The sequence below is a fragment of the Ochotona curzoniae genome, unplaced genomic scaffold (genome assembly GCF_017591425.1).
Source record: "Ochotona curzoniae isolate NIBS_2020 unplaced genomic scaffold, NIBS_Ocur_1.0 contig_4612, whole genome shotgun sequence".
In the NCBI taxonomy this organism is placed as follows: domain Eukaryota; kingdom Metazoa; phylum Chordata; class Mammalia; order Lagomorpha; family Ochotonidae; genus Ochotona; species Ochotona curzoniae.
In genome coordinates this window covers 73,698-86,813 of record NW_024466343.1, presented here as the reverse complement: position 1 = coordinate 86,813, position 13,116 = coordinate 73,698, and the positions used below count along the sequence as shown (strand labels likewise).

The window sequence follows — 13,116 nt, the reverse complement described above, 5'->3', positions numbered from 1 at the left end:
AGCTTATGCACTTGGGCCACTTCCTAGGATTTAGGGAGGACTAATAAATGGCTTGACAGTAACCCTATGCCTCTTCCAACTCTTTGACAGAGCTGATCTTTTGTGTTTTTTTCTTTATGCTGGGCTCCTTCTGCAAGGTTTGTTTTGGAAGTCGTTAAGTTAAATTAGCCATCTCTTTCCTTTCCTGGTTACTGTAGGAGAATGCAGCTGTCAGTCTGTGCATGCTGCCATGGTCTATTTTTAGATGCAGTGTGAATGAAGCTCTTCTCTAATTGCATTCAGAGAGGGAGCGGGAGAGAGGCAGGTAGCTTTTCCCAGCCCTCAGCCCAGCTATTCTAAATGCTGTGTGCATGGCGGTGTCCTGGGGAGAAAGCAAAGCAGCCCACTGTGTGTTTGCCTCCCTTGGCTGTCAAATTTGTTTTTGTTCCACACTTATGTTTATTATGGTCAAATGGGAAAGAGCTGGTGCCACACTGGGTTTCAACACTTGCCAGCTTGGATGGGTCTGATTTCTCTCTTTGTTTGGAAAAAGATTGACTCGGTGTTGACTTCATATTCCTGGGGAAACCAATTCCTCAGATGTAATCTTTTCTAGATTAAAGCATCTTTAGTGTTCTGTGAGCCATGTAATGCCAAGGGCCTTAGTTTCCTCTGCTGTTTCCCTGAGTACCCCCGTCTGTCTGCCTTTCACACAGCTGCCACAATCTTGCCCTTGCTTAACCATCTTCCTAAATAAAACACTGCCACACCCTCTGGTGTTCTCTGCCACAATGACAATGCTGTTTTACATTTACACAAACACATTTTAAAATTTTATTCTGAAACACTGTTAGAAAAGTAGAGAGAAAGAGAGAGGCAGACATACTGAGAGCTCCCATCTGCTGGCTCATTTTCCAAATGCCCACGAAGGCTGGGACTAGGTGAGGTCAAAGCCCGGAGCCAGGGACTCTGTTCTCATCTCCTCTTCCTTATGTGAGACAGGGACTCCACCACTGGAGCCACCACCTGCTGCTTTCCAAGCTGTGCATAAGAAATGAGTCAGGACTGGACCCAGGCACTCGAATATGACATGAATGTGTCTCAAGTGACAGCTTAAGTGCAGTCCATGCACACGCTAGTCCCTCATGACATTTTATACAAGCAGCTTCCCCGCCTGTAATCCCTTCCCTTACTTTGTTGCCTTGTTGCCTAGGATTCATAGGTAAACATTACCGCTTCTGGATGGGGTGATCTTGAAGATCATGTCTTCTGTGCTATGCTGCACGCAGGGCTCTTGACCTCTGTTTGCCAACTATTCACTTTACATGCACTGTTTAATGCACTACTGACGACATGGGATAATACTTATTTATGCATATACATGCAACTCCAATGTGAATGGTTTGATAGCACTGGCTTTGTTTCAAATGCCTTTCCATTCCCACTATTGTGCAGGGAAATTGTTTTTAAAATATCTGGTGGATGTAAAACTGAATTAGATAGTCCAACACAGAGGCTTTCCGATTCGAGTTTTCCAGAGACACAACCCAGGGCTTGAGCCTCATAAGTCTGCTTTTTTTTTTTTTTTTTTTTAAGTCTGGAGCCCTTTTGTCAGAATTCCTGCCTATTCTCCTAACTCTATGGACTGCATGAACATCACACCAACCTGAAAGGCTCACATAGCTTAGCTTTAGTCTTCAAACCAGGACCATTAGGAGAGGAATAGGGAATTCTTGGTTTCTGGCCCCAGAGGTTACATCCTGTCTCTTCCTCACCTCTGCTGCTCTCTCCAGCAGAGTACAAGGGCAATTCCATATTATAATTCAGAAAGGAGGAGAAGAGATGCAGAATCCTCTCAGAATCATTTCCCTGACAGATTCCTCTTCTGGAGCAGCCATTTAACCTTGAGGGTAAAATACTGGTTAGGATCCCCATATCCCATACTGCAGTGCGTGTGTTCAATACTGAACTCTAGTTCCCAATCCCAGCTTCCTGTTGTTAATGCAGATCCTTGTAATGATGCTGCATCAAGTTGTTGGGCTCCTGACTCCTACTTGACAGACTCACATTGAGTTTCCAGCTCCCAGCTTGCCCTTTGCAGGTGTGTGGAAGCTGAACCAGCAAATGGGAGCTTCCTCTTGCTCAGTATCTCTCACATCAAAATGTTAAATGTTTCTCCTTCTACACAGACCTGGAGAAGAGGCACATTTTTTCTTGGTGAGACTGGTGCAAATTTTAGTAACATCATTTTTCTGAGACATGTGTTCTGGGTATGTATGTGTGTGTGTACACATGTGTAGGAAAGCAAGCAATAGAGGGGGAGGGTTGTGAATGCCACTTAAGTAGGGCACACTGTTTGCTAGAGGGACACAGAGTGGCAGAGAAAATTTGGGATTGAAAAAGTTTTGGGGGAAAGATTGTGATTATGGGAAATTCATCAAATTAAAAGGAATATTTCTTGTAAAAATGTTGATAAGCTTATGGCCAAGACTGATGCAATCCCTGGCTTTCAGCATCCTCTAGTGTATGTAAGAGAGCGATGAGGAGGAGAGAGACATGGAGAAATAGGAAGAAGCACTGTGGTAGGAAAGTGTTACAGTGCTGGGGCAGTGGTTACTATAGGGTGGGGGCTAGACTGAGTATTGTTGAGTGAGGTCAGGCAGGGTGAACCTGGTAGAATTATAGATGAGTAGCTCAGGCGTTGGTGCATTGTGATTGGGGATCCCCAGCACTGTACAGCCCAGGTAGAAAGAAACCCTTTTGCCACTCATCCTCTCAAAGGCAGCACCTTACTTGAACTTGATTCACTAATGAAGACCCTGACCTCAACAAGTAAATGATCTCAAGGAGCAGCCTTGAAACAGCAGCCAATGTTTACAAGTGTTGACTGCATTCCAGGGCTGTACCGAGTGAGCAGTCATTTGCTTCACAAACCAGCAGCAGAGACAGACATTACCATTGCCCCCATTTCACAAATAGAGAAAGTCACCAACTTGCTGCAACTGCTCAGGCACAAAGTGGTTGGAGTGAGCCATGAGGCCAGGCTGTCATCTGCAGTGCTGAGCTCTTTTTCCTATACCCTGAAACTGGAGGGAAGGGGATCTGTGCTACAGGTGGCCCTCTGGGTAAAAGCCAGAGGGGAGGGAATTACAGGTTAGGAATCTGAATGGCTAACCAGGCACCAGATCTCAGCCTACATGACTCTACTATAGACTGAGTAAAAATGGAAATTTTGATTAGAAGTTTTTTTTTGGACTATGATGTGAACATTGAGCAAGGATGGGAGACGTGTTTTCGTTATCAAGAAAGCTGATGGCTGACAGAATGGTGCAGTGATCAACAAAGAAAGTGGTCAAGGAGTGGGGGGATAAATCTGAAAGGCCTTCAGTGGAGAGGACAGAGTTTGGTGATTTGATTTTATGTACCACAGCAAAGGAGACATAGTGTAGGTAAAACCTACAGATTGAAACTGTAGCGGGAAATGTGCACTGGAGAGAAAGACCAGAATTCCAGAGACCAGTTAGATGTCTCAGAATTAGTGTGTTGAGCCAGAGAGTTGAAAAGCTGCACTAAAATTCACTCAATGGCAGCACACACCAATTCCATGGACTGTGGGCCTTCAGGCCCATTGATTTATAGAATAGTTGACATCCTGGTTACTTTTCCAGATGTATAGCCTTGAAGCAATAGAAACAAATAGATGTTTTCTAGCATCCATTGGGAAGTTTTCACTTTGCAACAGGCCTAATGTGAGCAGTGGGTTTCTTGGTCCTAGTCAGATTTCATAGACACCAGATTTCAACCAAGAGACACTATGTCTGAGTATAGCAAGACGCTGCAGGGATGGGGTAGGGGGTACTTAGAAAGATGTCTTCTTACATATGGAAAATATTTTCTGTGGTAAAAATGCTTGACATGAGGAGGAAAGATGAGAGAGGTAATGTGAGCTGAACTGTTAGGCTGGGTTGCGAAATGGTTGTGCTCATTCACTTTTATGACCACTCACACCCAGGCCTGCAGGGCATCGTAAGGAAACAGTCAGGACCAAATTTGTAATTAGCTAAGTCCATTTTTGCTAGACCTAACCATGGATATAGGACAGAGTTGGTTTTGTTATATCCTTAATTGAAAGCATCAAGAATGTACAAGCCAGGTCAGAGAGTTTTTGATTGGGGAAAGAATGCTGGCACAAAATAACCCCAGATTATATGTCTGCAAGAGGCTGGGAGGAGGTCTGTGTGGCCTCCTTCTGAGGTTACCCAAACAAACACTGGTGACTGGCAGCTCCCTATGTAACACAGGAATGCAAATGAGCATTGAAAAACCTCTTTAATCTGTTTCCCAGGGCAAAGGCTCAAGAAAATCAAGGTTTCACTAGGAACCTAGAAAACTTTTGGCAATGATAAACTAGTTCTCTGTCTCTTCAAATGTCACTTGTCCTTTCTCTTTCCCCCTTTAGTCCCAATTAATTGGCCAACACTATAACTTAACCATTATGGAATTAAATGAAGTGTTTTAAAGAACATTTCTTTTATTTGTAGGAAGGCAGGTTGACAAAGAGAGGAGGAAAGACATAGATTGAGAAAGAGAGAGAGATCTTTCATCTGTTGGCTCACTCTCCAAATGACCACAATGGCCAGGGTTGGACCACGTTGAAGCCATCTGATGAGGCACAAGCACTTGGGCCAGCATCTATTGCTTTCCCAGGTGCATTAATGGTGAGCTGGATTGGTAGTTCAGAAGCCGAGACTCATACTGGTGCTGATTCAGGATAAGGACATTGCAGGTGGTGGCTTAATCTATTGTACCACTATGCTGGCCCTAGAACTTGTATTTTTAGTGCCTTTGTGTGCCACATGGCCAATCTCTTAGCAAGTATGTCTCACTATTTCCATTTTGCAAAGGTGAAAATCAAAACTTACTCAAAGTCACGTCCAGGAAGTCATAGAAATAGAATTCAAAACTTTGGGTACTGTATGACTCCCAGATTTGTGTTCTCTGTACTGTCCCAGCTGGACAATTTCCATTTCGGTATAGAGAGTGTTCAAAGCCTGGATGGGAGGCTGTGGGTCTCTTTTTCTCATTTCACTCCAGCCCCACAGGCTGTTCTTGCTTGAAACAACTGCCCTAGATTTCTAGGGGTTGCTCAATGTCTTCCCCAGATTCTTGGCCCTCCTCCTCCTTTTTTTTTTTTTTTGTTTGTTTGTTTATGTAGAAGACTTTATCTCCTTTCTGACTTTGCTTTTGTCTACAGAAAAACTATTTGGTAAGTGCTTTTCTCAGAGCAAGAAAGCAAAACTAGCAGAGTGCTAAAGATTTCCTTGACGTGTAAGTAGAGATGCTTCCTAATATGGAAAGACAAGATTCCTTCTGCCTGTGATCTTGTTCTGTGGTCTGACTTGGCTCCTACAGAAAGAAACCTAGAGCTCAGGTTTCCTCACATCAGAGCACCGTATCTATGGCAGAATGGAAAGCCAGGTGTGATGGCCACAGCAACTTTACATCCTTCTTTTCATAATATGTGTTTTCTACCAGGCCAAAGTTTGTTTTCAAAGCCATTTGGAAGATACAAAACTTGATTACCTTTGAAGACCTATGGGCTTCTATACCAAAACTGATGGTCTGATATAGGTGTGGGAAATCACGAATTTCTGATCCATAGATGCCCTAGGCCAGTGTCTTTATAGTTGATTCTATGGGACTGATATAACCAGTGATCTTGTTTTAGAAAAAAAAAGGTTCTCCAGGTACCACATGTAACTGGTTTTCCTGCCATTCTCCCAAGAAAATCAAATTGGATTCTTCTCCTTCATTATCTCCAGAGTGGGGATGAGGGGGAAGTATTGCCCACGCAGCAGCCCAGGAGTCACGAAACTGGTGTTTTATTATATGCAACATAGTCATTAAAGCTGAACTTAATTCCCAAGCCTATCAAAAGCAGAAGAGAAAGCGATTCCAGCTGCCGAATACACAGCTTCTCTGGGCTCCTCTGCCCAGCATTTTCTTGTTGCTGAGTTTTATGTTCCAAGTTTGGATTGGGGTGATTAGTGGAAAGCTCCATGTACCTGAAACTTGGGGATTTATTTGAATTATTGAGTTTTCCTCCCATAAGAAAATAATAAGAACAACAGTGAATACTTTCTGAGCAAAGTATCTCTCATACAGTAACCCTAAGGGTAAGTCCATGTTCTAACAGGTCAGGAAGTAGAGCATCTGCCTAGGGGCTGATGCTACATAATCCAAAGAGAAAAGCAAGAGGATCATGCCCTCCTCCCTGTGCTTTCTATTCTATGTGCACACCATCCACAATGGCAAAATACTGTATAAGACGAAGGCCATGGGTTTGACTTCTGTATCTCTATGCAGGAAGACTAACACCTGTGCTCCCAACTGCACACCAAATATAGAAGTGATGAATGAGAACAAGGCAGCATGCACTGCGTAGTGAATGTGGAACAACAGAAAGCTTTAGAAAGACTTTACTTGTTGATGAAATGGAAAGAAACACATGGTGGAGTGGTAGCCAGTGTGAAGACATTTAGTGTCACCAAGTTATTCAGAAGGAACTGAATGCTTTGTTCATTGACCTGTGCAGAGATTTTATACTGTTTTGTTTTGTTTTATAAGTTAGCTCCTGACATTTAAACATTAGGTGATGTTTCTTAGAAATCTGGATTTCTGACATGTCTTTAAAAAAAAAGTTTGTGAAAACAGACATGAGACAGCCGAATAGTACCCTGTAGCCACTGTAAGGTGTATAGCAGCCGGTTCTGTGTACAAAAACTGAAGGGTCAATGAAGTAGTCACAGGATGTGGTTAAGAACTTGCATTGTTTTAATGTGTTGGTTACTCAATACCATGTCAATTAATTCCATAATGTTGTAAATTGTGGTTGATGTTGTGCTGGGGCTTCAAATTGATCCGGATGATATTCTGCCAGCTCTACCTTCAGAACAGAGATGGTCTCCCCCAAGAAACTGTTGAATTTATCTGGACAATAAGATGCTGGACTCTATGCTTGGTATATGTTTGCAACGAAAGAATCTTGACTTAATTTGAACTGTAACATTACAACAAGGTGGAGGAATCCACCATGGGGGGAGGGCACAGGGAGGAGATGGGAGCATCCCAGAGCCTATGAAACTGTGTCACATAATGCAACGTAATTAATAATTTAAAAAAAGGTTGTGAAACCATTACCTCATAAGCAGAGCTCAGAACAGCTGCCTCCTTTAGTGGGCACTTGTCCCCCCTTCCCATTCAGAGTCAACTTGTTCTTGATCACATCAAAGCCATGGTATGGACACTGGTGTTCCTGGGATTCCCGTCCAGTCCTTCAAGAATCATGCCACGTTTATCCAGGGAATTGTTAGAAGAGCTACTAGGTTGGTTTCAGACAATATAATGAGCCACCCTTGTGATATCACAGATATAGTACATATTTCTCCTACAGTAAGCTATGTATTTTGTATAGGTAATGTGGTTTCAAGTATCTAAGGTATGTCTTGTGGAAGATCAGAGTCTTCATAGGCATTCCAAATCTGAGTATCACTTTGAGTCCCAGCTACTTAGCTTCCAAACCAGGTCCCTGCAGCTCACATGGGAAGGTAGCAGCAGATGGCCTAATTACCTGGGCTCCTGCTACTCAGTTCCAGATTTGTATCATGGCCTGGCCCAGCCCTGACTATTGCAAGTATTTGAGGAGTAAACCAGTAGATGGAAGGTAGATGTATCTGTTATCTGTTTCTGTATCTCTCCTAAACTCTCTATCACTCTGCTTTAAAATAAATAAATCCTTAGAAAGAAAGGAAAAATAATAATAAGAAGAATCAGCAGCAGCAGCAGCGGAGGCAGAAGGGGGAGGGGCAGGAGGAGGAAGAAATATCTGTATCCATGATCACTTCATGGAGGTGTTGGGGAAAACTAAATGAAATAATTAAATGAAATTGCAGAAGTCACAAGGAATTCCTTTGGAGTAATTGTACCTTAACTTAACATAATTCAGGTGTTTTGCTTGTTTTTAAAAATAACATATTTAAAAATAATTTTTCCTTTGAGGATCCTCAGCAGATTAGAGCAGCTGTTGAGCTGAGCCCAGACAGGAGGCAAATCCTCCAAGCTCCCCCCAAGAGGTGCCTGCTCTATACCAGGGGTCCATGACAATGGTAATCATGCAGAGGGTACCCATGTATCTGAGTAGTTAAAACGTCACCAACTTTAAGCCAGATATGCTCCATCCTCTGATTACGACACGTTTTGTTGCATAATGAACTGGAAGGGCAGGTTTGAATTTCAGATTCTCTGAGTTGCCAAAATTCTGTGCCAGAAGATGACTGACCAGGAAGTGTGGTCCGCCAGACTCCCTTTCTTTGCCCTAGGCTCCATCTCAGAGAGAGGGATGCTCATGTGTAGACACCCACACTCCAAACTCAAGCTCTATCCATTTCTTCCTACCAACAGCAGCCTGTGTACCTCCTGAGCTCCCAGAGCTAATCCCAGGGCCTTGCAGGCCCTTAGAAGTAGTGTCAGAGCTTTCTGGGTGAGTGTTCTAAAGCCCTGAGGTCCTTGAGCATGAGCAAGATATGAGTCCAAGAGCATGGGATTAGGGGTAGGCTCTAGGTGTATGTCTCCTTCACTTCAGAGTGTTTTTGTCCAGTAAGGAAGGGACTAGAAGAAGAGGGCTAGAGGCAGTAAGACCTTTTAAAATGTGGCACCAAGAATAAGAGCCATCCTTGTGTCTAAGGCCACCCCTACCTGAGGGTACATAATATGTGAATTGTTGCAGGTATCCCAGGTTATCAGACACCTTCTCTTATAGCTTTTCAGCTTGGTACTTTTAAGTCCTGTGTTTCTCTTTCAACACAATTCACAATCCCAATTATTCTTATTAACCCTAATGCAAAAATTGAAAAGGATAGACCCTGGTTCCTAGTAGTTGACTTATGGATGGGAACTCTAGCCAAATTTTTGTAAATGACTGAAGCTTCCAAATGGGATACTACAGTAACCAGCCTGGACCCTAGCTCAGGGAATAAGCTAATTCTGACTAGTGCTTCTCCGAAGTTGGAGACTACGTGCTTTCTTATCCAGGCTACTATAGTCTTCTCTACAATCAGCCCCGGGTTTTTTGGTGCTGTTTGGTGTCCCAGAGTCCAGAGTCTCTACTTGGACTATGCAGAGATAGGAAGGTGACATAGAGTCATCCAGTGTTCTTTGTCATCCTGTGTCCAGCACCATGCCTTCAGCCCCTGGTGCTTTCAAATTTAGAGTGCTTTGGGATTCTGTCAAGCTTGGTGGTTTATTTTTCCAGAATAGTCCCTCTATGAGAGTTTATTCTGTGGGTGTCAGGAAACTACTTTTCAACTGGAAAAGATTGTTGAAATCTGGCCTGCTTGTATCTCTGTATTTCTACTTGTGGGTTAATATCCTTTGTTTTCCATATGGCATTTTCCATAGAGTTTCAACAGGGAGAGGAAAACGTAGTAGCTAATCCACCATGTTTTTTAAATGGTTTTACAAGTAATAAAGTATTATAAAGGATGTTGGAATTCATGACGTTTTTGCCTGCACTAGAACAGTCTCATGATCTCATGATGCTTGTGTTATTCTTCCTTCTCCTGGATTTGCTTTTTAAAAAAATCAGAAATACACCGCCTAGTCACATCAGGTTTAACTGTCCTAGACATTGTAGAGCAAAGCCCTACTTGTCTAAATAGCTGTTATTTATGCCTGCCCCTCTGTGACATCTGTGTATTTCAGCTTGGAGAAATGATTATAAAGCACCTTGTGCATACCAGACATCATTCAGTGACTTTGCTTAATACTTACAACAACCCTGGAGGTGGGAGTCACTTCACAGATGAGCAAATGCAGGTGCCTGGATATTGAGATTCACCCAAGGTTGAATATCCAGAGCTTTGAAATGAGCCAGTTTCCTACCCCAGTGGGTCCTCATTAAGACCCTGCTGTTCTTGAGTTCACTCAATGTAGCTGAAAACAGGACAAATGGATAGACATACTTTTCACTGATATTCTTAGCAGGGAGTAATGAATTTAACCCACCCATGGTCCTTACGACGTGGAAGGATTTGGACAAACATCCACTTGTGCATTCAGGTGCTCGTTATTACATGCCTATCTGCATAAAAGCTTTTAGTTGTGGAACAATCCTTTGCCTTTTACATTAATTTGGTTATAATACAAAGGAGGGCCTGGCACAGTGGCCTAGCGGATAAAGTCCTCGCCTTGAATGCATGGGGATCCCATATGGGAACCAGTTCTAATCCTGGCCACCCTGCTTGTGGCCTGGGAAAGCAGTCAAGGACAGCCCAAAGCCTTGGGATCCTGCACTCATTGGGGGAGACCTGAAAGAGGCTCCTGGCTCCTGGCTTCAGATTGGCGCAGCTCCGGCCATAGCATCACTTGGGGAATGAATCATCGGATAGAAGATCTTCTCCTCCTCTCCATATATATGACTTTGTAATAAAAATAAATAAATCTTTTAAAAATTTTGGTTATAGTACAAAGAAGAGGTTTTGAGTTCTAGAAGAATAGCAGATCCTATATTTTAGAGATTCATGGACGTATTTTCTTTTTTAAAAAAGATTTATCTTATTATTTGTCTTGATGATAATGTTTGCATAGTCAAGAAGGATGCATGTCTACCAATTACAGTGGGAGGGTTGAGGAACAGGGGAAAGTGAACGAAATAATTGTTTCTAATTTTCTTCTTCCTGTATCTGGGGAATGGAGGGAGGGAAAGGGAGAAGCTACACCCAGGATACATGGGCATCATTTTAAGCAGCGTTCTTTCATGCTACAGTGTCCAGAGGCAAGCACCAAAAAGGCTTAAACTGTCTGAGCGGTGCTTAATAAACGCGGCTGCGTTTATGAGAGGAAGAGAGAAAGTACAAGCAGAGTGTGATCTGCAAGTACCTGAAGCACATTTTACAGAAGAAGGGAGGCCCTCACCTTTCGCGTTGTCTCCTTTGGCTAGATCTGTGACCTCCGGTGCAAGTTACAGGAGCATAAATACTCTCAGTGAGTCAAAATTTGAGACCATTTGAGCTGATCAAAGTGTGAGTTCCCTGTCTCCGGAGGAAGTTATGTGGAGATATCCTGGGAGGACCAACATCCAGTTTAAACTTTCACCCTGTGACTCTGAAGACTTCAGATTTGGCATTTGATTAGAGTTGATGTATCTCTTTCATCTTAGTATTTTCCATGACAGAGCCTGTAAGAATTTTTGAACTGTTTCCAAAATATCCTCCCCAAAGCCTTTTCAGAACTGTGCGTTCTTTCTCTCGCAGGGGAAAATGCTGAAGTTTCCATGGATGTCTCCCTGGCTTACCGTGATGATATGTTTGCTGAGTGGACTGAAATGGCCCATGAGAGAGTTCCCCGGAAACTCAAGTGCACCTTCACCTCCCCCAAGGTAGGATGCTTTGATGTCTAAGCTAATGGAGTGTTTATTTGGTCTCCAGGTATATGGGAAGATTGGCTACACTTCACAGGTGTGCTCCTCATTTCTTGGCATGCCTGAACTACACAGATTAGTTATTATCTTGCATCTTTCTAGAGAAGAGGAAAATGTGGATTCATGTCCCAGGAAAGGAGGGGAAAAAAGTCTATTTACTTGTTTCTCTGAAATACCCCCTATGGCACATAATTTGGCTATATATCTCAATAGTTAAAAATGTTCTTTATACATTGTTAAGTTATGTCTAGGGGCAAGAATCTGTTCCTATTCCATCATTGTTGTATCTGATTTTCAGTTTATTAGACATCTGGTTGTTGCTACAGTGAATGTACAGATCTGAAGTCAGTTATCCTAGGAAACAGCACAGACAAAAAAAGGACCTGAGGGAGGAGATTTCATTTCAGTCAAGAACACACAGACAGACACGCACACACCTCAGCCATCCTACCCATCTTTAGGACTCTCCCATCACTATTTATTTCATAAAAATTCATTCAATTTTTCCCGAGAACAAGGCAACAATCCCACACTGAGTGGAGGCACACCTGATCTTGTGAACAAAGGCCTTAGATGCCACATAAATTAAAATGCAGACATTAACTTGTGACCTTCAGAGAAGAGTCAAATTTCATGCGACAAGAACCAAAGCACAATTTGCCAGGGCTTTGTCAAATGGCAGGTGTTCCTCTCGCACATACCTCAATAAGAATCTGCTCTTCCTGCACCTGCACCCACTTTTGAAAGTCTCTCTGAAGGTAGGATTGAGGCATACTTAGTGCTTTCATCATGTTTCATATCCCTCTAGCATGCTGGCACACAGCATCACTGACTAGGTGAACTAAATTCAGGAAAGTGTGGGAAGTGATTGAGAAAACAAGCTCTCTGCTAAGGCATATTTTGATTATGTGGTTTTTTTTTTCATTTGATAAAATCAAATCAGTTGCCTGAAGGATATGGCTAGCTTTGCAATACTAATTTAATTGGTTAATTAGTTCATCTCTTCTTGCAATGGCCTTTTCAAGCATTTCTTTTGCCTGTTACTGTGAAGTGATAGTCTTTTTGTGAAAAAGTAAAAAGGGCAAAATGAAGCCTGTGATACCACACCCTGATCTTATGCACCAGACCGGAAGAAGCAGGTTATGAGATAAGGCAGGTCACTGTGTTAATATTCAGCCAAAACACAGGTCAGAAGGAAAGCATACTTACCTTTAATTCCTGGCTGTGTCACTTTAGGTAAGCTTACATAAACCAATCTTCAGTGTCTCTTCTGCAAACTGTGTTAATGCAATTGACTTTGAAATCTTTGTAAGGACTGGAGAAGATAATGAACATAAAAACAGTGACCTCATAACTCAGCATCTTTGGAACAAGCTTGAGCATGAAAGGGGTTGTTAACCAGAAACACCATCTGAGTTAAAGGAGCAAGCTAAGACTCATGGGCAAACCACATACCCTTCACATAAGCACTACTACAATACCTGGCCCTTGTTTAGTCTCCCAGCCTCATACTTTCTAGACCACAGCTATGGATGTAAGATCTCATCACCAATGCTACCAGCATCACTTGGAAGCTTGTAGGAACTGTGAATTCCAAGCTCATATCCCAAGCTACTACATTAGTCTATTTTCTGCTTCTATAGTGGTATAGTAGACTGGAT

The 13,116-nt window shown here is 42.6% G+C and overlaps 1 protein-coding gene across 2 annotated transcripts in view; it reads left to right on the top strand.

The window, feature by feature from the left end:
- Positions 1-13,116, top strand: part of WLS (Wnt ligand secretion mediator) — a 111,140-nt gene that overhangs the window by 65,633 nt on the left and 32,391 nt on the right. For both annotated transcript variants that reach the window (XM_040987204.1, XM_040987205.1), the window contains one exon: positions 11,289-11,413. In XM_040987204.1, coding sequence (XP_040843138.1) covers positions 11,289-11,413 — 125 coding nt within the window. The remainder of the gene's footprint in view (positions 1-11,288; positions 11,414-13,116) is intronic.